The 25,335-nt window shown below is 37.0% G+C and overlaps 1 protein-coding gene across 1 annotated transcript in view; it reads left to right on the top strand.

Annotated features, from left to right (window-relative positions):
- Positions 1-25,335, top strand: part of apbb1ip (amyloid beta (A4) precursor protein-binding, family B, member 1 interacting protein) — a 37,866-nt gene that overhangs the window by 9,313 nt on the left and 3,218 nt on the right. Inside the window, exons 2-13 of the mRNA XM_079806748.1 lie at positions 1,304-1,363; positions 2,692-2,791; positions 3,641-3,891; positions 5,497-5,574; positions 10,514-10,673; positions 15,752-15,873; positions 16,226-16,300; positions 16,529-16,672; positions 16,851-16,961; positions 23,284-23,382; positions 23,593-23,716; positions 23,799-23,845. Coding sequence (XP_079662874.1) covers positions 1,304-1,363; positions 2,692-2,791; positions 3,641-3,891; positions 5,497-5,574; positions 10,514-10,673; positions 15,752-15,873; positions 16,226-16,300; positions 16,529-16,672; positions 16,851-16,961; positions 23,284-23,382; positions 23,593-23,716; positions 23,799-23,845 — 1,371 coding nt within the window. The remainder of the gene's footprint in view (positions 1-1,303; positions 1,364-2,691; positions 2,792-3,640; positions 3,892-5,496; positions 5,575-10,513; positions 10,674-15,751; positions 15,874-16,225; positions 16,301-16,528; positions 16,673-16,850; positions 16,962-23,283; positions 23,383-23,592; positions 23,717-23,798; positions 23,846-25,335) is intronic.

Here is a 25,335-nt window from a genome sequence, read left to right as displayed (position 1 = left end):
TCACTCTCTGATGAATGAAATCTGACTCCTGCTGCTGATCTTTGCGGCGACTCTCGTTCGGTTCATGCTGTATTGAGCAGACACGTTCAGTTTTTAATTGTAGTGTCTGTTCTCTAACTGAACTAAATTATTTTATTAATATAAAAATCTAAACAACGGTGGGGGTGGTGCCGCGGTGGGCAAGTGATTTAATAAAATAAAAAATAAAAATTGGGAAGCAAAATCCAATGGTAAGGGAACGGAAGTATTCGATTTTGGACACAGCTATGTTTGCGTGCACAAATGTTTGCTTGCACAAATGTTTAGTAGCGCTTCATGTTATCACTTTTCACAAGCACTATAGACTCATGAAACACATTGGTGTAACACTCAAAGCAGTGAGGGACAATTTAATCGTAATCTGATGGTTCTGCAAAAATTTTCTCACAGCACATTTGCCTCACAGGTCACCAGTTCAAGAGCCCGTCTAAGACAATATGTAAGGTACACTATACAGTATTGTACAGTCGGACAGTCATCGCAAAATAGACAGGGTGATCAGGACCCCAGCATAAAGTGGAGGATAACCCTGCTTATTGCCAAGTTTAAAAAGATACATTTTAGAATTAACACTATTCTCCAGTCATATTCGTAGTAGCATTTGAATTCACAATATGACTCTATTGATATACAACGCGAGAGAGAGAGCACATAGTGACATGAAAGTAGTACGGGTGTATTGCCAAGGATGACAATGAAAAAATCTAACAAAAATTTTGTAGTCATTATATAAAAATATTTGGTTACACTTTATTTTAAGGTGACGTTGTTACAGTGTAATTACACAGTTAAGTACTGAGTAACATTAATTAACAACATATACTTATAATAAGGTTATGGTTTGGTTCAGAGTGAGTTAGTTACCTGTAATTATGCATATATTTGTTGTATATACTTATAATAAGGTTATGGTTTGGTTCAGAGTGAGTTAGTTACCTCTAATTATGCATATATTTGTTGTATTTTCGTATATTTCCATTCACCACTCACAGTTAACCCAACTATGACGACTTCCACGTCTGAGAATCCTGGAAATATGAAAAGAAATGGTCCATTGACCTAACAGAATTCATTATTCCAGAAAGTATTAAATATGGACATGGTAATACATAATAAATGAAATTACAGTGACATTTTATTTGTATTTGCATTTAATTGTGTTTGGTTTCTGTGCTTTAGTTTCATTATTAACAGTCTTTAAGCAGAGTTTTTCACAATCCTATTGTATGAATTATCCTAAAGATGTTTAATTCTCATGTTTTAGATGGATGACATTGATGCCATGTTCAGCGACATGCTGCAGGAGATGGATCTCCTAACGCAGGTATGTTTCCTGTGTGGATAAGTCTCATATCCTCCAGACAGACAGCCTAGCTAATACATGAATAAAGTAACATTTCTAACATGAAGCTTTACCCAAATTTTGATTTTCCTTTTGCAGCCAATACAGTATCAATTTGTCTTAGGAATTACAGATACAAGACTTTCACAGTGGCCAGAGGGATTTTGAGCCATTCCTCTTCCAGAACAGTGGCAGGGTCACTATGTGATCCTGGCGGAGGAAAACATTTTCTGACCTCCAAAATACCCAAAAGTGGCACTAAATATATTGATCTGGTGACTGTGCAAACCATGGCAGATGTTCAACTTTTATCAAACCATTCTGTCACAAGTCTTGTGGTGTGTATTGATGCAATATCATGCTGATACACGGCACTCCCTTGAGGGTGCAATGTTTGAAACATTAGGTGCACATGGTCCTCCAGAATGGTTTGGTAGACCCTGGCAGTGACATGCCCATCAAGTAGGGAATGCCATGATATTGCAGCCCAAACCATCACTGATCTATCCCTAGGCCTTACTCAGGGATGCAACAGTCCATGTGCTAAGCCTTTTTGGGCTTCTCCACAACATAACTCCCATGGATGAGGGAAAGACAGTGAATGTGGATTCATCAGAGAACAATACATGTTTCACTTTGTCCACAGCCCAAGATTGCACTGTTAGCACCAATGAAACCAACATTTGGCATTGGAACGAATGAACAAAGGTTTGGCTGTAGCAGTCCGACCATGAATATTGACCTTGTGGAGATCCCACATTCGCATTTTATTCTGCAGTGAGTTGGGCAGCTGTGGTTTAATGTTTTTTGGATACAATCCAGGTTAGTACCTGGACTTCCCTTTCAGACAGCTTCCTCTTACGTTGGCACTTACTGTTGGATGTAGTTAGTCCTACCTGGTAGTATGCCGACATTACCCTGGATACCATAGCTCTCGATACACTTGCAAGACTTGCTGTCCTGGTCACAGATGAGTCCGAGAGACACGCAGCAACAATTTGTCCTCTTTTGAACTCTCATGAACTCTTATGTCTCCCATCATGTTATATGAATTGCAATATTTTATGAACAGCTGTGCTGTTGCTCTGCAAATTCAACCTTCACACTCTGTTCATACTGATGGAATGTTAAATAAGTGAAGATTGGCCACTAGGCCGCATATTTCTAGGTGTGAAACCTCTCCAACCCCTATATGTCACATATGCATGCTAATACGATTATAGTTCTTTCGATGTTATTTCAGTAGTTCAAAAATAGCTTCCATATTTGTTAACTATCATTTGGCTTGTTCCTCATTTGTCTTTTCACAGAGCTTGGGAGCAGAAGCAGAGTCTGCGCCTTTGCCTAAACCTCCCTCCATTCCTGCCAATCAGGAAATGAACTATTCCATTGGTTTTACAGACTTGAATGGTAAAAAAATATTTCAACCTAATATTTTTCACCAATGTCTGCTTTCTTACCAAGTTATTTAACCTGAAATGCTCAATTCATCAAGTGTGTTGAGAATTTTTTGAGAAAATTAGTGATTAATTAACCATAAAATTGCTTAAAATTGTGTCTGAGGGCAGCTCAAATGTGCACAGATGGGGCTGTTTGAAGTGAAGAATGTTTCTCTACAGTATGTCTGCGATTAAAGACTGAATAACCCACTTATATATTGGCCTTGTCAAGCTCAAAAGTTCAACTCTGTTATATAAAAAAATATATGTTTTAACCTGATTTAACCCACAAATTTGTTTTGTATATAGGTCGGTTAAATTATGTTAAATCATTTTTTTTTTTTTTTTTACTTTTCCAGTGTAATAATGTGGTATGGTGCAATTATATAAGACGTCGTATATAAGACATTTTTACAATTCAACCCCAAAACATTTTAAGTAACAGGTTTGAAGGTAGAAATATCATGGTTTGTTTTTCAATTAATCAGTTTCAGTGACAACACAGGAATTGGGAGATACTACCAGAATGTATTCAGTTGTCTATGTAAATTATCATTGTGATGCATTAACCTTGGATTACAGGTACTAGTTTAGGATTCTAGACCATTGAAATGATGCCTTAAGGTTTTTTGAAGGAACTCAAGTCTTGTACAAATCACATTGTACAAATTCATATGAATTTTCCACCTCGTAATTACTGTATATTTTCCCATGAGATCAGATTGTAATTTCTTGTTCCGCCCCCCACCTTTGGGGGCTCCGTAGGTTGTCAACAATTTGATGTTTTTGTTTCACATTGTTACCCTATATGTTTCTAAAGCATCCCTGCATGATCTGGAAGACAATGACTTAGATGCCTTGATGGCTGACCTGGTGGCAGATATCAGTGCCACAGAGGAAAAGTTTGCGACAGAAAGAGATACGTCAAAGGGGTCAGCTCCATTTACACCAATACCCATACAGCCTCAGAGTAACTTTGGCCTTCCAGCGTCAACTGATACCTCAAAACCTGCAACTTCCTCCAACTCCATTGCAGCTCCACCCCCACCACCCGTCTCTAAACTATCAAAAGTAAGTATCATTCTGAATGGTCCACACCCACAGGCCTCGTGTGGTTAACACATCCTAAGCTAAAGGTTACAGGGTTTATTTTAACACAAACCAGGCCAAACTACAGATGTGAACGGATATGATGGAATTTAAGTGCAGCCAACACTATAAAACGGCATTAACTTTATAAAGTATGAACCCTATGAATGTCTACAATATCCATTTCTTCTCTGCATGTAAAAAAATCCCAACCATAAAATGTAATTACCCTCATGATTGCAATGTTAGCTGAGCCGGATATTCACTGAATGTTATTTTATGTCTAGCCCAGTGCTTGACGGAAAGTACAACAGGAGATATCCAGACGGCTTTCTAATGTAGATCAGCTCTGTTTCACAACCTTAAGTGAGATGCCAACCTAGCAAGCACTTTAAAGCATTGCAGACATATTTCATATGCAAAGGCTGTTTAACATGTTGGGAATAATAAATATATTGCCTTCTTAGATGGCTAGTATTGTGCACATCCTTCTTTGAATCCTAGAATGCCTTGCATCATGCTCAGTTAAAAAAATAAATATTCAAGATGGATGCCATGTTGTGAGATACAGGCTATACCCTTGTAAAAAGAAGTGTGCTTAATTGTATTGCATGCGCATTTGTACTGTACTTCAAATCTTTAAAAGGTATATTTATTTGAAAAAAGAAAATTTTCAGATATAATATTAATGTAATGAAAGGCCACTTAAGTTTACCTAAATAGTTGTTTACACTTTTTTCTTACAGTTTACACACTTGCACATTGCATTTGGTTCGCACTTAAGTACATTGTTTAAGTAGCCTATTCCATTTCCGGCCCCACTTTATATTAGGTGGCCTTATCTACTATGTACTTACATCAAAAAATAAGTACAATGTACTTACTGTGTTCAAATTGTATTGCAAAACACCTTTGCTGATATTGAGGTGGGATACGGGTAGGGTTAGGGACAGGTGTGGTAGTATGGTTAAGTTTAAGGGTAGGGTTAGGCGTAAGGGAAGTGTCAACTGTGTATTTACAAATGTAACTACAGAAATTAATTACAGATGTAATTACATGCAGGTATTTTTTTAAATGTAAGTACAATGTTAAAACATGTATGTACACAATAAGTGCATTGTATCAAATTATTAATTAAAATGTTAGTACATAGTAGTTAAGGCCACCTAATATAAAGTGGGTCCTAATTTCCTTTTTAAAATGTATGCTAAAGTGTAGGCCTACTTAATATATTTAATTATTTAAATGCCAATTAAGTATTGATATATATAGTTTAGTCTAATTACAATGAACTGTTTTAGCAATATTTGTTTGCATGTACAGTATTCTAGTTAATCACATTAGCATCATACTAATGTCAAACTTTATAAGCCAACACTATTTGTATATTGTGCGAAGCATTCCAAATCAGTCACTTATGAAGTTCCGTTTCAGTTAAGATGCACAATACTCTCTTATTTTTGTAAGAGTGGAGCCTTTTTTGACGCCACGTTGACTCCACAAAACCTTAATAAAGATCATATCGAAAAAGAATTGATATAAACCTATATTATGTCAGTTAAGTAATGGTTATTTTGTATTCCCCAGGAAGAACAAGAGGAACAGATGAAAGCAGATAAAATCAAGCTTGCTTTGGAGAAGTTAAAGGAGGCCAAAGTGAAAAAGGTGAGCGATGAATTCATTTTAATAAATGTTTGATCTTGAATGCACATTGAAGAATATTATGCAGACAGACAATCCTCATGATGATTCATGCTGACTTTGGCTATTCTAAAACAGCTGGAGAGCATTAAATCCCTTTATCTAGACTGTGAGCCATTTAACTGCAAAAATATAGGAGCTTTTCATGGCATCGATCATTGCTGTGCGGTAGAAATGGCTGGCTGTTGTAGCTGGTCTGGATGAGCAGACATCCACCACTAATCCATTTCTAAAACAGTAATGATGTCAATGAAAAACATGCCAGGAATCTGCTGCATGCTCATGCACAACCTCATGTAAACCCAGAGAGGACTTAGATAGAACATCCCTTAAGAAAAATCACAGGACATCCTAGACATCCATAAGAATAATTAGAGACTTTCACTGAGGTCAAATACTTCTCAGATGTTTCTCCTGAGAAAAATTCCATAGTACCACAACTGTCTAATAAGTCTGAAAGGAAATATCAACAACGTCTGACTCACACATTTCTAATCAAGATTGTTCCCAATTTAATGTTGTAATACTGGAGACCAGATTCGGACTCGACTCTCTTCAGGTCTCTGTTTTGACTTTGACTCAACCCTCTTCAGGAGCCAATTGTGTCAACATGCTGAGTTAAGACTTTTGAACTAGTGTCTTAAGAACTAGTCTGACCAACCGGCCACAGGTCTCTGTCTTGCTCTGTCCTGCTTTCATGTTTTGGTCTTGACTCGGACTCTGCCCTCTCCTGGTCTCTGTAATGACTCTGACTCAATCCTTTTTAGTTCTCGCTCTTGACTCTGATTCAACCCACTTCAGGTCTCAGTCTTGACTCACACTTTACCCCATTTTGGTCTTTGCCTTGACTTGGACTCAACACTCTTTTGATCTCTGTATTGACTGGCATTCGACCCTTTTCAGGTCTCTGTCTTGACTTGGATTCAACCCTCTTTTGATCTCTGTGTTGAGTGGCATTCAACCCTTTTCAGGTCTCTGTCTTGACTTGGAGTCAACCCTCTTAATGTCTCGATCTTGACTCTGACTCAACCCTCTTCAAGTCTCAGCTTTGACTTTTACTCAATCCTCTTCAGGTCTCAGTTTTGACTAAGACTCGACCCTTTTCAGGTCCCTATCTTAGCTCTGACTCAACCTACTCTTGACCTTGACTCGAAAGAGCTTGTCTCAGCTACATAACTGTCCAAATTGTTGTTAGAAATGTATAGATCCACAGTTGAACTATATGTAAACAACTGCAAAAGATGTGTCTATTTCTATGTCTCATGATGTTAGGAGAAACATCTGAATCTCATGAAGCCTAAATGGCCTCTTCAGCAATAAAAGAGCAAGCTTTGTGCAATAATTGTTCCATTTAGATATACTTTGTTTTCTTTTACAATATGCTGAACTCGAACTCAACCCTTTTCTGATCTCTGTCTTGACTCGGAATTTACCCTCTTCAGGTCTTGTTCTTCACTCGGACTCGACCCCCTTCAGGTCTCTGTCTTTACTTGTACTCAAACCTCTTCAGGTCTCGGTGTTGACTCTGACTCGACCCCTTCAGGTCTCAGTCTTGATTTGGACACAATCTTCTTCAGGTCTCTGTCATGAGTTGTACTCAACCCTCTAAATGTCAATAGCCGCGTTTCCACCGAAATTACCCGGAACAATTTGTACCAGGAACTTTTTTTACGGGAACTTTTTTCCCCCCAGACCTCCTACTGTCTGCGTTTCCACTGCGTCTAAAGTACCGGGTAGATTAGGCAAATTAGTCCAGAGACGTGGGACTGAGCGTAACTGTTCCTCCCAGTCAGAGACGGACAGGAATCATTTTTGCGCGACACTGTCTGCAACAATAACAAGTGGAGGAGATGCAAGCAGCGCTGCTTTTGGTAGTTATGTAGAGGTCATTAACAAAACGGCGGAAAAGAGACGAGCACTGATACTAAAGCGTATTCTGAAAGCTTGTAAAGCTAGATTTAAAATAAGACAACGTTTGTTATTATCAGCTATTACGGACATTGACCGTACGATTGCTGAGACGAACGCGTGCCATCAGACAGAAAGAGCAAGACTGATATTTACTGAACGCAGAACGAACAAACCTCGCAAAAGACTTTTAAAAATGCCGGTTGAAATAAAATGCTGCGTGAGTTCAACCAATGAGCATGTTCAGTGCTCAAGTCCCACCCCCGAAAGTTCCCGAACTTTGAAAAAGTACTACCCCGGGAGCAGGGCCGTTTGGAGGGGGAAATATTTACCCGGAACTTCATTTAGATTCTGGTTCCTGCGGTCGAAACACACCGAGTACCACCCCAAAGTTCCTAGTTCCTGGGGAAAGTTCCTGCGGTGGAAACGCGGCTTATGTCTTGACTTAGATTCTGCCCTTTTCAGGTCTGTCTTAACTCTGACACAACCTACTCTTGACCTTGACTCAAAAGAGCTGGTTTCTACAGTGGCCCAGTAGTGCACAACACAACGAAATTTAAAAAGCATACATAAGTTCACAACACAACAAAATAAATCCATAACACAACGAAATTAAGCCACAACGCAACGAAATCAAGCCACAACACAACGAAAAATCCACAACACAACGAAATAGCCACAACACAACGGAAATGCTCCCGACCACTAGAGGACTCTCGGAGTGCAGTAAAGTTAGTTTTCCTTGCATTGTTCTATCGATTCACCAATCTTACAAATATTTAAACACTATGATCAGTTTTAAGTGTGCAGTTGTATATCGACATTAAATATCAATTCAAAATCACCTACGTACATTATATCTGCATATTTATACTCGAGAACGCTTTTACCCGCTGCCACAGCGCTAAGGGACATCTGCAATTTCCACCAAATTGAAAGTTGACTTTTTGTTTAATTTTCAAATTCCAATGTTGTGTTGTGCATTATAAAAGGGTTAGTTCACCCAAAAATGAAAATTCTGTCATTAATTACTCACCCTTATGTCGTTCGAGACCCGTAAGACCTCCGTTCATATTCGGAACACAAATGAAGATATTTTTGTTGAAGCTGATGGCTGAGAAAGGTACACTTATACTCCCAAGACCGATAAAAGGCACTTAAAATGTCGTTACAAAGTCCATCTCACCACAGTGACTCTACAATAATCTTACGATGCGACGACAATAGTTTTTGTGCGCAAAAAAAATCAAAATAACACCTTTATCCAGCTTGTTATTGTCTTCCGTGTGTGCCTCCACGACGCATGCACGAGAATATGACGTAGCGGCGGGGTTTGGGAATCCATGAAATGCACACTCTAACCCCATTTTGAGCACTACGCCGAGACCTAAAGCACGATCAATGTAGAATCCAACAGCTGAGATACGCGCGTCTTCCTCTGATTGTAAACAAATCACTTCTGGGTCATCTGTCCGAACGCCGGATCTGCGTCATATTCTCGCGCATGCGTCGTGGAGGCACACACGGAAGGCAGTAACAAGTTGGAAAAAGGTGTTATTTAGATTTTTTTTGCGCACAAAAACTATTGTCGTCGCATCGTAAGATTATTGTAGAGTCACTGTGGTGAGATGGACTTTGTAACGATGTTTTGAGTGCCTTTTATCCGTCTTGGGAGTATAAGTGTACTGAATGCCAATGGAGGCCTATCTGAAGCCTTTCTCAGCCATCAGCTTTCAACAAAAATATCTTCATTTGTGTTCCGAATATGAACGGAGGTCTTACGGGTCTCGAACGACGTGAGGGTGAGTAATTAATGACAGAATTTTCATTTTTGGGTGAACTAACCCTTTAAGTCAGTTTTACCAATACAATCAAGCTGTGGAATGTTAACATGTCTGTTTTTAAATGTTAAAAGCAATTTTAATTCATACAAATTATACGTTTCAACCAATTGGTGGAATTGGCAGACGTTCCCTTAGCGCCGTGGTATCGGGCCAAAGCATTCTCGATCATAAATATGCAGCTATAATGCATGTAGGTGATTTTAAATTAATATTTAATATCGATAAACAATGGTTAGCCTACATACTGTTAAAACTAATTGGTATTGATTTCTTTGTAAGTCTTGTGGCTTTTTCGTTGTGTTGTGGCTTGATTTCGTTGTGTTGTGGCTTGTTTCCGTTGTGTTGTGGCTTGATTTATTTGTGTTGTGGCTTGTTTCGGTTTTGTTGTGGCTTGTTTCCGTTGTGTTGTGGCTTGATTTATTTGTGTTGTGGCTTTTTCGTTGTGTTGTGGCTTGTTTTCGTTGTGTTGTGAACTTATGTTTGCTTTTAATATTTTGTTGTGTTGTGCACTACTGGGCCACCGTAGGTTTCGGCTACATAACTGTCCAAATGGTTGTAACAAATGTATAGATCCATAATCATAGTATATGTCAATGAATGCAAAATATGTCTAGTTTTATGTCTCGTGAGGAATGTTAGGATAAACATCTAAATCTCATGAAGCCTAAATAGCCTTTCAGCAATAAACGAGCAAGCTTTGCACCAAAATTGTTTCCACTTATATATACTTTATTTTTTACAATAAGCTGTCATTTGCATTCTTCTCAATAGATTGTAAAAATCAAGTGTGTCACGGGTCAGACTGCTCTAAAAAGTCTGTTTGCATTATTGCAGTTATAGTTGCAACTTTTATGTGCACTTTGAGCACTTTAACTAACCAACTTCATTCAGTGGTGACATTAAGTCAGAGTGGGTCATGTCGCCTGACCCACTCTGACTTAATGTCACCACTGAATGAAGTTGGTTAGTTAAAGTGCTCAAAGTGCACATAAAAGTTGCAGCTATAACTTTATTTTGTTTTCTTTTTGGGCATTCAAAGATTTTATCACACTGATGTCAATAAATCATGCCATAATTACATGAAAAGCAGAAAAAACGTGGTTATCCTGTTAATTGAGTTTCACCTTGTTATGTAACATTTGTTGTGATAGCTGGTTGTGAAAGTGGAGATTATGGATGGCAGCTCAAAGACTCTGATGGTGGATGAGAGACAAACAGTCAGAGAGGTGATGGACAACCTGTTTGAGAAGACACACTGTGACTGCAATGTGGACTGGTGTGTGTGTGAGACCAACCCTGAATTACAGACTGGTGAGTATCATCCATGTACACACACACACACACACACACACACACACCTACATGTCGTCATCAGCTTTACAAGACTGGATTTTGCGAAGATGATGAAGTGTGTTTTCATTGGCGTGCTGACAGGCAGGCTCCAATGAGCTCACAGTACAGAGCTGACGTATCACCATACACATTCACTCTCACACACCAAACGACAGGTGGGTTTAATTTACTGTCCCAGACACTGTCACTCAACCTCCCTATCATGAGGAAATACAGTCCTTATGATCGAAATCCCCCATTTCTCTTTCTCCATCTGCTGCAGTGAGGCTTCATCTACAGCTATTATGTTTGCTGTCTGGCTGCCAAAGTTTAGATGAATAGACTTAAAGAGACTTTATCTTATTCCATTTGTTCTTTTCCCTTGTGAAAAAGAAGTTCACTTAATTGTATTGGACAGTGTACTTCAAACCATATATATCGGTTTATTACAATGTATATTATACTGTAAAGTATATTTAATATATTTAAAGAGAAAATATAATATTATGAATAAAAGGTAACATCAGTGTACTTAAAGAGAGTACACTTTCATGACTACGTTTCTCAATACACTTAACAAGTGCACTTTGTAATGTCAAATTACACTGTAAACAAAATTCAGGTCTCCGATTGAAAATTTTCAAGTGACTGATCACATCTAATTTTTTTAGTTTGGCCAAATTGAATTTCTGTGAATTAAATTGCATCAATTCACAGAAATTCAATTTGGCCAACTGAAAAATATTCAATTGGAGACCTGAATTTTTTTTACAGTGTACGTTTTATTTTAAAGTACATTTGAAATCAATTAATATCAATAACAATTTAATATCAATATATTTTGATGTGCTGACTAACATACTAAAGCACAGGTAAAGTATTTGATTATAATTTTAACTGTAGTGTCTTATTTTATATTACATTTAAATATAATATTTAAGGCATACAAGTTTCAATAGAAATGACATTCAACAGTACACTTTAGTCTTTAGCACTTAAGTCCCTAAAGCTCTTAAGTTTAGCTCATTGCATTTAAAATTATTTTAAAATGAAATACATTTTCATTGAATTGTAAATAACATGCAATGGCACAACATAGTTTGCACTTGGGATAGTTCACCCAAAAAATTATCTCACCCTCAAGTTGTTCCAAACCTGTATGAATTTCTTTTTCTGAACTCAAAAGAAGATATGTTGATGAACTGTTTGGGTAACCAAACAGTGGACCCCAATGACTTCCATTCTTCAAAATATTAATTCTTAAAAGCATTTCAAAAGGCATTTAAAATATAATGATTTAAATGTAAAACCTTTAAATCAGCTGACCACTAATCTTAATACTGTGGGCGGTGTGTCTCCTCTTTAAAAGCAAGTTACCTAAGAGTGTGAAGCAACTAACCAAACCTTTTAGAAACAGAGTCAATGTTTAACTATGTTAAAGATCTTTGGAAATTTGTTACACCCAAGTTACTTTTAGAGAAGCATCATCCTCGCATGATGATGCTTCCTACTGTGAGTGACTTATAATCATGAGAAAAGTACTGATGAGAGAACATCTAAACAGCTCTGACACACACAGTATCCACATTATTTGTAATGTAGTAGTGAGCCCTGCTACTTGTAAATTGAATGTGACTGCATGGCTTCCGGTGTCATTGTCACATCTGTTCTGGGTTTAAGTTTGAATTGTGATCTTGTTTGATTTGCACGGTTCCCTGTTCAGTAGCTCATCAGTTACCATGTGTTCCACCTGTGTCTAGTTAATTATCTTGTCCTTGTATATAGTTCTGTGTTTGTTGCAGTCTTTGTCACCTCGTCTATTACAAGTAGTTGTTCTGTTCCTTGTGCTTTTGTCTCCTAATATCCTAAAGAAGTGTAATTTTGAGCTTGATTTGGTTAAAGAACTGCTTGAGAATAGATTCAGCCTTTCATTTCCATCTTTGATCCAACCTCTTGCTGACAGTCATCTGCTTCCAGTTATTTTTAGCTGTATAAAACAGCTTGTTATGCTGATTCATTTTACAAACAGGGTAACAGTTTCGAATACTGTTCTGTTATTAATGAATAACACATGAACAAATGAGTAACGCATTATTAAGACTCTAGTAACTGCTATTAACTAACAATAAATTCTGATTAACAAATTAGTAAGTAATAGCGCTTAGTTGAATGAGGGAGTTCACTTCTAGCTAATCAATACTGAAATCCTTTTTGAAGTTTTTGTAAAGTTTTGTATTGTAATTCCTTCCTTGGCAACACTTGAGTCACTACTAGTGGGTTACAATGATCTTTAGAGTACTGTTCCAAATAATTAGTCATTTCCTTTAGAAGGTTGTAGTAACATTTGAGTCATTACTATCCAAAACCTTACAAAAACCTCAAAAGCTTACAATGATTTCAATCATTACTAGAGAGTTATCTATTATGCTTTTCACTTTAGAACACTGATTCAAACAATTAGTAATTCCTTCTGAAGGATTTGGTAATACTTGAGTTCATGGGTGTCGGGTGGGTCTTCTCTCTCAGAAAATTTTTACTGGAGTACATGCCATTTACATTAAGTACAAATATACCGCCTTGTTTACTAAAAGTCTGGTTGGGAAAGACAAAATTACGGAAATCACTGTATCATTCAGAGTGGCAATAGTGAGCAAGTTTTGACGCAAATCGACCCGGGGTTCGAATCCTCCTTTTGCCGAACTCGCTCTACTCCCTTTTCCCATCACATATCAGATCGGAAAGGCATTTATTTTCAATAAAAATAAAGACAATATTAGAAAAGTGGAAATAGAGCATCTAACATGTGTTTAATAATAAGTGTTTATCGGTTAGGGGTAGATAAATAGACATGTGCTGAATTAGAGACGATAAAAGTGAGTGGGTCCAATATCATTGATCGTAAAAAGTGGGTGGGTCTTGTCCTACCCACACACAATGGTTCCGACGCCCATGCTTGAGTCATTACTAGTGGGTTACCATTCTATTATACATTATGCATTACTCTTTTTTTTTAGTAGTCCTCTGGAAGATATGAAAAAAATAGTAGTTACTAATTAGCTAATAGTGAACTGCCTCATTCAACTGATCGCTAATACTTACTAATTTGCTAATAAGAGTTTCTTGTTAGTTAATAGTAGGTACTAGCATGTTAATAGTGCGTTATTCATTTGTTCCTGTGTAATGACGGAACAGTATTCTATACTGTTACTGCAAATAGTTTTACAGTTTACTGCGCTTTGATATTCTTCTAGTTATTTGCCTATAGTGGCTAAAGAATCAGAAGTCTCAAACATTCACAGAAAATGACACTTCTGTGTTTCAAAATAAGGTGGATGCTCACATACTCTCTTGTTGTTTGTCCCTGTTTGCATCCATTAGTGTGCTCTCATCGAGTTGAAGGACAGGAAATCATACATATGCTCAGGGAAAATAGCTTCCATTTACTGCCTATGAATGCCAGTAACCACACTAAACGTCAGACCACCCATAAGCTCTCGTAATTCCAGTTTTTAATTAGTATATGTAGTCTTTAACTGAAAACCTGAGAGGTTGCATACAGCATATGCATATAAGACCACAGTGTCTAGTTTTGCCTCAATGCAATGGGAGCTGCATACAGTAAAAACTACCTTTTGTTAATATGTTTATCATGATAATTTCTCAAGTTTTTTATAGTTATTTTTAAAAACTGTAAACTGTAACTTTGCTTTGTAATACTTTCAGCTTCAGTTCAATAGTCAAGTTAAGCTAATGGCATAAAAAAGGAAGTTCAGAGGAACTTCTGAGGAACTTCTATTTTATATTTGTGTTTGCGGTGTACTTTTATGCTTATTAGAATACAGTTTAGCAATGGGAGGCCTCCCATTTGATACTGAAGTTATTATTATTAAAAACTGTATTTTTACTCTATCTTTTAATTAATACTTTCAGAGTAGTTTAGATGCACAATGTAATTTTTTACAATTTACAATTCAAATTATATTATCAATGAAAACAAACATTATTATTTATTTACTTATATATTTATGTGAGTGCAAATAAAGTTAAACATTATTAAATAAACACATTTAAAACTGTATGTATGTAGGCTATTTAGTATTTATGCATGTATGTATTTCAATCACAACTCTTGAAATTGTAACACTATTTTATTGATAAGAATGTAATGTACTATATGGACTATGGGCCAGATTTACTAACAGCTTGCGTCAGTGGCAGTGCAAACTTTCTTTTGACGCTAAAAAACAAAGTCAGGTTTTGCTAAAGACACGCAGTGAAAAATTAGCACTGAAAAGGCGTTATTTTTGCGGCTGACCTTATTGTGAATGCATTTGTAGGAGTTTCCCTTTCAGACGCAAAATTTATGGGAGGGGAGAATTTAAATGAATCATGTAAGATGATTTAGGTTTGCTCTTGTCAATTTACTGGTGTTTGCGCCATTATTTACCGCCCAAAAATAGCATGTCTTAAACCAGACGCTAACAGGTAGATTGAGTTAGGTCATTATTGAAAAGATCCGACTGCGTCTGTGTTCTATAATACACACGCTGAACTTTCCACTCCCATCGGATAGGATATAAGCTGTTGCAAGCAAAGTAAGGAGAAACCCATAGTAGATCTAGGCAGGTGGTGCTGGGGAAGGAGGAGGTCTAAGAAAAGTCGGCAAGTCGGGACGGGAATAAATAAGTTACACAGAACAAAATTTGTATTTGCTATAGTTGGCTTTAGGAGAACCAATCAGCTGCTCTGAAGAAATTCATGATTGTTTCATGACCTATGTGTATGCAATTATATTAATTTAAACCTTGTTTTCCATCAGTGCTTGTTGTTGGTAAGCTGCAAGGTAACCCTAAGAACATGGGTTCAGTTCCTTGAGAATACACACATTTATACATTTATTGTATTTTTAGTAGCTTAAAAGTGTCTGTCATATCAATCTTTACACAAAGTGTGCATAAGTTCAAAGGGGCAATATCGATTATCAATATTTATGAAAACAGGAGAATGCAGTGTGGACAAAAACTATGATATTTGAATTGAGTTTGACCTTTCCACAGAACGGGGGTTCGAGGACCATGAGAATCTAGTGGAGCCTCTTTCTACATGGACCAGGGACAGTGAAAACAAAGTGGTTTTTGTTGAGAAAAAAGACAAATATGAAGTGTTCAGAAACCCTCAGGCAAGTGTTTGGATAGCTATTTGTGCTTCTTGCCAATAAAATTTGAATGACAGCTTATGATAATATCAAATTAAAATACAAAAGCACTAAACATACTGCTTTTCACTTACAGTATACCGTTTCCTCTGCCTACAGAATTGTGACATTTCCAGTGCAAAAACTGCTCACTGACTTCTCTATTTCTAGTTCAATAAAAATGGAACAGAAAAAAAAACTGTTATACTCAGCACATTGACAGCTTTCTGTTAAGTAGAAGTCTAGCAGACTTAGAGAATGTCTTCATGACCAACATGATTACTGAAATTTTGTTGAATGCTGATTAAAATGAAGTCCATTTCAATTTCTTTTACAGTTATTTTATATGTGGAAAAAGGATAAGAAATCTCTAATGGACATGAAAGAAAAAGACAAAGAGCAACTTCTGGAGGTGCGTCTGGCTTTACTTTTGATATAATTGAGAGATTTCATGTCAACTTGAAGCCATTTAAACCAGTCTAAACAAGTCTGACCCAAACATGAACATTTTATCATCATGTACTCACCCTCATGTCATTCCAATATGTGTCCGGTGGTAAACAGAATATTGACATGAAATGACATGAGTGTAAATGAATGATGAAAGTCTTAATTTCTGGTTCTGTATTTCTGGGTATAGGAGAATTTTTGTGGAGCCTCCGTCATTGTGCCTGACCTTGAGGGCGTTCTGTATCTGAAGGAGGATGGCAAGAAATCCTGGAAACAGCGCTACTTCCTGCTGCGGGCCTCTGGATTGTATTACTCACCCAAAGGCAAGACAAAGGTCAGCTCAGGCAACACAGACAGTAAAACCTACAGTATGTTTTGAGTTCAGACAAATACTTGCTTATTAAGCTCAGTGTACATCAGGTTACTATTTTATTGAATACTAATCACAACTGGCTTGGTGAAAATGTCAAGAAACTACATTTTAGTGCGTTATGGGGTTCTCTCTCCATCAGGCATCACGGGACCTTGTGTGCTTGGTGCAGTTCGACAATGTGAACGTCTACTACTGCAAAGAATATAAAACTAAATACAAAGCACCAACAGACCACTGCTTCATTCTCAAGGTACAGTTTTCTTCTGGCAAACCACTCTTACTTTAACATTAATATAGACTTTGGATCAGAAAAGGATGAATAAAGTAAAACATGAAAAAAGCCCACCCTTGCAAAAATGAAGTGCACTTAATTGTATTGAATGGGCACTTGTACTTTACATTTTAAAAGTATATTAAAAAAATGTGCATACTTAAGCATAAAAGTGCACTTCACTATTATGTCCTATTAAAAGTTTTAGTATAAAGACCTTTTAGATCATGTTTTAATAATCAATTGTCATGCTTTAAAGAAGTACACTTCTTTCAATGTTTTGTCTAACATACAAAAGCACATGTAAAGTACTTTATTATTATTTTTACATAGGTGTCTTATTCAGTATTACATTTAAAGTTAATCTATTTTAAATGTACTAAATTGCAACTTTATCATTACAAATGTGTAATTACAGAAACATTTAAATACATAAAATACAACATACAAGTTTAGTTTAAATAGAAATAACATTAAAATATATTTTAGTTGACCTTCAATAAAGTTCAGCTAATTGTATAATATAAATTTAAACCACAGAGGCATTATATTTTGTAGTCACAAGTCAAGTTTTAATCAAATTTTCTCCTTCACACTCTGTAACACTGATTTATTCAAAATTTTGGGGGAAAATATTACATTCTTGGTGTAAACAGGAGCAAAAATATGTGTTCCAAGTCTAATAACCATCTAATTTATTATTTCAGTGTCTATTATAGAGCACCTTCTGTAACGCAAAACTATTGTGATAATCATAGTAATTCCATGGTGATTTTTCATAGGAATATCAGGTCACACTTTTTATTAGGAGTCTTTAATTACTGTGTACTTACATCAAAATATAATTGTTAGGTACAATGTACTTTTTGTCACACCGCAGTTGAAATATAAAGTGGAGAGGATCTAAGTGCAGCAGTCAAATGTTTATTCAGAAAAGGAACTAGAAACAAAAACACACTTGGATATTAAACAGAAACTGGAACAAAGCAACCGGGTAAATGCATCATTAACAGACAACCAAACTGAACATGGAATATGGTCCACTTGAAGGAGTGAATGAAAACGAGTGAGTAAATTCGGACACTAGTGTGCCGGAAGGGCTGCCGCTTTTGCAAAGTTTGCTTAGTGTTTAATAATCAGTTGAAACGTAGCAAATTTGCAGCTCCGATAAATTAAAAGATTTATATTGAGCTCTTATGTAAACTAGCATGTATAAAACACAATTAAACAATTTAATAATCAATAAAAAATAAATGTATACCTGTATATACACTGTAGCCACATTGGAAAAACGGTTTGGAAAAGCTGCGGGCGGCATCTTGTGCTCAAACGTGGGAATCCATTCGATCCGCGACTCTCACAGTGCATTATGGGTATTCTCTAGCTTTTGAGCGTACATCAGTTGTACACTCGTTATTGCAGTGAATTTTGGAATTTAATGAGTGCACTCGATAACGTCCACTATGGTTTCGGACTCCACCACAAATGGCTGTCCCCTCACATAGTGCCCTATTTAAGGGTTTAGGGGGCGATTTCGGACACAGCCAGGGAGAGAATGGAGGAGAACTGAACTAATTAACAGACACAGGTGACAGCTACTTTCGAATATTTTGATCTAATATGACCTCTGACCTGTAAAGTTGCCAGAATAATAATCATACACTGTTTGTTAATTGGCCAGAGGAGAACTCGCACCCCGACTGAGCCTGGTTTCTCCCAAGGTTTATTTTTCTCCATTATGCCACCTGATGGAGTTTTGGTTCCTTGCCACTGTCGCCTTTGGCTTGGCTTGCTTGGCTTGCTCAGTTGGGGACACTACATTTTCAACTAAATATCCAAATAAATTTAATTACTAAACTAAATTAAATACATTAACTAAATTACTGATCTACCCATGACATGACACCACCGTTTTCTCCAGAGCGGCTGTACAGCCGAATCAAATTCTGTTGCAATATTTTCCTGTTTAACACTGTGAAGCTGCATTGAAACAATCTGCATTGTAAAAAGCGCTATATAAATAAAGTTGACTTGATTTGACTTGATTTGACTTGATTTGACAGGGAAATAGCAAACAAACACATGGGCAAACACAAAGGAACACTATGAAAGTTTTTCCTCCTCCATTAAAAAAAAAAAAAAAAGCTTCCACATGAAAAAGCAAAAACACGATATGAAGCGCTGTCAAGAGCATGCCAGACCAACAGCTGGCTATATAACCCTAACCATATAGCCATGTTGGCCAATCAGAAGCCTGGAAAAAAGGTTATTGCCGGTTCAGGTTCTGACGTAACAAGCCAAAATCTCCGGTTTTACTGTCCACACGACAACACTGCAACCAGAGTTTCTAAAAATCTTCACCCTGGCATGAGTTTTCAAAAAAGTTTGATTTCAGTGACTGAAAATACCCTTGTTCGTGTGGACAGGGCCTAAAACTCAGACATGAACTGAACAGAGAAACAGATCAAAACAAACACTAAACATGAACAAACTCAAACCAGATCCCAACCGCGACACGTATTGTGTTAATATTGTTTTATAAAACACTCTTGCTGCTATTGAGGTGGGATATGGGTCAGGTTAGGGATGGGGTTGATGGTATAGGTTTAAGGGTGGGTTTAGGGGTTAGGGAAAAGTCAACAGTTACGTTAATATATTAATAACAGTTCTCTTTCTATAAAATATACAACATTTTGATGTTGGATATTATTAAAACCCAGACAGAGAGAAACAGGAGAACAAGGGTAGTTGTAGTTGTACTTGCTTCCCTGTTGTTTTTCCAGAGTCTCAGCTGAGATGTTGAGATGCTTACTAACTTGAAATCAAATAGAGGAAAAGAGCTTTCTGTTCTCATTCTGAATGCAAAAAAAAAACTGCTTCTGAACTTTGGGACATAAAGTGAATTCTCATCATTTCCGCAATGAAATGCTGCTCTATCAGCAGTATAGGCTAGTCATGGACATGAAAGCAGACATAAAAGACGTGAGGCTTAGAGCACAAGAAGCTGTAAATTACACCCCTCTAAAAAGCACCCATTTCCCCTTAGCAAGTAGGAGTGGTACAATAGCGTGACCAGGTTAGAACCTTAAAGACGACCTTTCTGCAACCCTTCATAATGCTCCATTGGTCCAAAACTACATCCCCCAAATTATATTCCTATTTAATTACTAAATGGCAAACCTAGTCTCGGGCCAGTGTTAAGGTGCAACCCCAGAATTTCAAGTAATTTGTAGGGCATTTATCTGAAATTTACGCACCATAAATCTGCTTGGTTCTCTTTCATAAGTGTCCACTCAAAGACCTACTGAAGCTGGTAGTTGTAACCCCTAAACCCTGGGCTGCTAAACATAAATTGTACAATAATTATTTCAAGGTGTGTGCTTCTTTTATGCCTGGCGCTATAATATATAATTAGCCAAATGACTACCCCTAAAGATAAAAGCCAATATGTTGCATTTGAACATCCAGAATGCAGGAAGTGGTTGGGGAAGCATCTTTTCCTGTTTAGAGTGCATGGATGAGAGCAGACGTTAGCTGCTGACACATGAAACATAAGGGACATAATGGGGTTTTGAAGATTCCCAGACAGTGAATCTTTCTTAGATACAGTAGCAAGGGGCTAAATTCAAGAAATGGTACAGTATTTTATAGTTTATACAAAACAGCATCTTATAAAATATACCGGTAACACTTTATTTTAGTGTCCTTGTTACACGTTACATACTGGTTATTGGTTACTCTGACAATTTCCCTAAATTGCTATCAGTTACATACATACTACATAGTAATAACAGTAAACTATAACTACAAGCAAAATCTCTTTCACTCAGTTCATATTTGAAATCACCAATGAAATATGACAACAACTGTCTCATAAATTTTGTTTCTAAACGCTCGAATCATGACTGCATTTTTCAGTTTTGACAAAGCTAATGCGCAGTTCTAAATGTGCATCTCAGAACACTGCCTGTTTCTATAGCAACCGGAGCTTGGCAGCTGCAGTGACGCAATGACTTTACTTATCAACAATTGGCTCTTTCATTTAGAAGGTGGGGCTTATTTGCCATATTGGGCGTTGCAGTTTCTTCCATTGATAAGTAATCAGAGTGCACCGTCTTCCTAAATATAAAGTTTTGCTACAAGCAACTAACCATAAACCAAACCCTAATCCAAACCCTACAGTAAGTACAAGTTGTTTATTAATATTACTCAGTACTTAATTGAATAATTGTATAGTTTTATAGTTAATTTTACACTGCAACAAGGACACCTTACAATAAAGTGTAACTAAAATAACTGTAAACTTTCTAGATTTGGTAAAGAACTTTAAATGCAACATCTTGTGTGAAGAACAGTGGGCCTAAGAGCGAGCCTTGTGGCACTCACTGCTACCTTATATGTATTTGTTCAGACAGTATCTTTTTATGCATGCAAGGTGGTAGCATGCTGATAAATATAGGCCTAATCAAAAGCACTTCTAAGAATACTTTCATGTTTCTTAAACCTTTTCAAATGATTTTGATGATATTATAGTCTATAGTTTGAACAAGACACTTTGGCCCTATCATACACCTGGCGCAATGCGGCACCAGGCACGAAGTAAGTGTTTTTTGCTAGTTTCAGCCCGACGCAGTTATCATTTTCACGTCCAACGCCCCGTTGTTTAAATAGCAAATGCACTCGCATCCATCTGTTCGCCCATGGGCATGCTGGTCTGAAAACAAGGTGTGTTCAGACGCATTGTTGGTGCGTTGCTATTTCAACAGTAACCTGGTCTAAAGTCAATAGCGCAGTATTTTTTAAATTATTTAAAGGATGTGTTAGTAATATGCACCTATAGACGAGTGTACAACATGCGTACTACACTCTGCTTATTACACACAGGGCAGCAGCACACAAACATGCCAAATATTTAAAATAAAAATAATATTTTACAATATAAAATATTATTATTGTGTACATAAAGATAAAAAATGCCTCCATGTCATAATGGATAGTCATTGCATGTATTAGAATTACCTGTTTGCAGTAATGGCAAATTAAATTGGCTACTTATTTTACCAATCTTGGCAATACACACCTGTATTTAAACTGAGTTGTCAGGTTGAGGGTGTTTATATTCCATCATGTAAATAGCGATTCCGCCACGGTGCAAGCACAACTGGCTTTTAAAGGGAATGGGAGATGAGACTCTGATTGGTTTATTGCAGGTTACGCCTAAAACACGCAAATGACTCATTAAGAGTATAGGGACAACCCTTTTGGACCATGCACCAGGTGCACCGACCATTTTTAAACTAGTAAAGTGGATTCGGACACGCCCTAAGTGCACTTGCGCCGTGCGCTTTAGACCATGCGCTCTACTATGGTTTAGTAGCCTGCCACAAGTAGTGAAAGGTCAAAAAACCATTCTGGATATTTTTTGTGTTCAGACTATGCAGTTGGCAGAGCCTTCCTTTAATTAAAGTCTTTGCACACAATTACAAGTTTTTTTCAGTCTACAAACTCTTAAGAATATGAATGTGGTGGAAGTGTTAATACTGGGTTATTGTTCTACCAAATTTAAAACGATGCATGGAAAGAATATCACTAGCTATAGACTTGTTTTGGACTATGTAATGATAACTGTAAAAAGCTATTTTGCCAACATCAATGGAAACAAAAATACCTTATAGGATTATAGCAAAACCAGGTCCACTGACATGCTGATCTTTTGCTAATAAAGCACGACAAATCATCAAGGGTGTTTCAGGCTGTTTAGGTTAGGATGGGCCGTGTTTTATGTTTGTCAAGCAATAAATGTAGTACATGCACTGGACTCCAACAGAAAAATGCATTATTTGCATGTATGCAATAATTCAACATAATAAAGCACAATATTGTTTTGGTCCATTATACCAATATTAATGACTAATCTTAAAGTGTGGCACTAGAGGGGCATTGGCAATCAAACTGTGATTTTAGTGTGCCATCTACTGTCTCTGTTATGCAACTGCAGCTCAATAACATCTGTCAGCAAACAATGTTAATATCACCAACTGTCTATTTGAAGAAAAAAATTATATTAGCAAAGCATGAACTAAATTTGAATACCCTAGTAAGTTGTTACCCAACCCTTTGTTGTTTTGAGAACAAAACAAAACAAAAACATTAGATACAACCCCTGAAAAATAAGTGGTTCCACAAATCTACAGGGAATGACAGGGGAAACAACAAAATACAACCAAATGATTATCTTGGCTTTCTCAGATGTATATATCAGGTTTGTGTCATGTTCATGGTTGCTGTGATCTGCTTTCAGCATCCTCAGATTCAGAAAGAATCACAATACATCAAGTATCTGTGTTGTGATGATGAGTTGAGCATGACTCTGTGGGTGACTGGGATACGCATTGCAAAGGTGAGCAAAAACCAAGCCACAATTTTTTTGCCAAAATATTTATAATATAGATAATGACTGTATGAACAAGACATTAAATGAAGTAAATTGTAGTTTACTGTATGTATGCAGCTGTATTGTTTGAGTCCTATTGTGAGCTGTCTACATTGTCAAAAGTATTAAGTTCTTCTCCCTTATTAACGGTCTTGTTTTGTCATGACTTTGTCATAGTATGGTAAGCAGTTATATGAAAACTACAAGTCCGCTGTGAGGAAAGCCGCAGGCTCTGCAACCTGGACTAGCCGCACTATCCAGGCCTCCTCCAATGCATCGACACCCTCCCCTACGCCTAAAGGTAATGAGCTAAATAAATCATCAATGGATCAGATCTTGATATATAAAAGGATTTTGATGACATGTTTGTGTTTATCTTTCAGCCAAAGCTGCGAATGGACATGCTCCTCAGCCTACAAAGGACACCAAGGTACCGCTCAATCTATTAGTTGCCTTAGTAATTAAGGACACTGTTAAAAAGCAAAAAGCTTTACATTATTAATGGTGTTTTCAAAAGCATGTGTCACTACATCAAGGATTTGAACAAAACCTAAACCCAAAGTAGCAGAGGTGAGAGCAAATCACAAATGTTCAAGTCAATTCTCAATTCTCAAGTGCTCACAAACCAAGCAAGTTACGTCAGCGGCTCAGCTCAATCAAGTCAAGTCCTGTTAAGATCAAGTCACAAGGGGGTTAATGATTTGAATATATTGTGAATATAAAAATATGGCATGATGTAAAAAGAAAATGAAATATTACTTTAAATTATTAAATTATTGGTGGCAATTCAGCCTGCATCTGAATATGCCTATACTATACTATCTAGTAGGCGAAAAGCAGTATGTGAGCCAAGTATGTCCGAAATCATAGTATTCATAAAACAGTAGGCGAAAAGTACCTGGATGACCTACTACTTCCGGCAAAATTTCTAATGTGTGCATCAGCTGGACATGAATATACTGCAAATTGTGTGGTCTGATGAGAAAAAGATTTTCAAAAAATGTCAAAAACCTTAGAAAACACATAGCAGTGCCCTGGCAACCAAATAGCAACACATGAAGTTGCCTCGTCGACACGGCATCCTCAATGAACCCGTCTACGGCGTGATGGCTCCGATTGTTCGAATATTACAATTTAATAATTGTTAAATCGATATGTCATCCTCAATAAACCCCTCCGGCGTGTTGCCTCCGATCTTTCGAATATTCCGATCTATTATGACCTCTGACCTGTAAAGTTGCCAGAATAATAATCATACGCTGCTTGTTAATTGGCCAGAGGAGAACTGGCACCCTGCCTGAGCCTGGTTTCTCCCAAGGTTTATTTTTCTCCATTAGGTCACCTGATGGGGTTTTGGTTTCCTTGACACTGTCGCCTCTGGCTTGGCTTGCTCAGTTGGGGACACTAAATTTTTCAACTAAATATCCAAATAAATCTAATTATTAAACTAAATTAACCATATAAACTAAATACTGATCTAATTACTGATCTAAAGCCCACACTGTCACTGTATGATAATTGAAATGAACTGATGACATCACCGTTTTCTCCGGAATGGCTATACGGCTGGATAAAATTCTGTTGCATTATTTTCCTGTTTAACACTGTGAAGCTGCTTTGAAACAATCTACATTGTTAAAAGCGCTATATAAATAAACTTGACTTGACTTGACATTTAAACCCCAGAACACCCTACCAATCATCTAAAATGTCTCTAGCAACCACCTATAACACCATATCAAACACATATTGTAGCATCACACTGGCAACCATACACAAGACCCTATAGCAAAAACTTTTGCATGGGTAAACGCTACTAAACTTTTCCTCAGAAAAGAGCTTCCAATGTGAAAAAGTACACTTTAGCATACTTTTAAAAATAATGCTTATTACAGAGACTGGATGCTTTCAGACACTTAA

The sequence above is a fragment of the Gobio gobio genome (genome assembly GCF_949357685.1).
Source record: "Gobio gobio genome assembly, chromosome: 23".
Taxonomy (NCBI): Eukaryota; Metazoa; Chordata; class Actinopteri; order Cypriniformes; family Gobionidae; genus Gobio; species Gobio gobio.
Note: the sequence above shows the minus strand (reverse complement) of the source record. Positions and strands in the feature narration are given on the sequence as shown.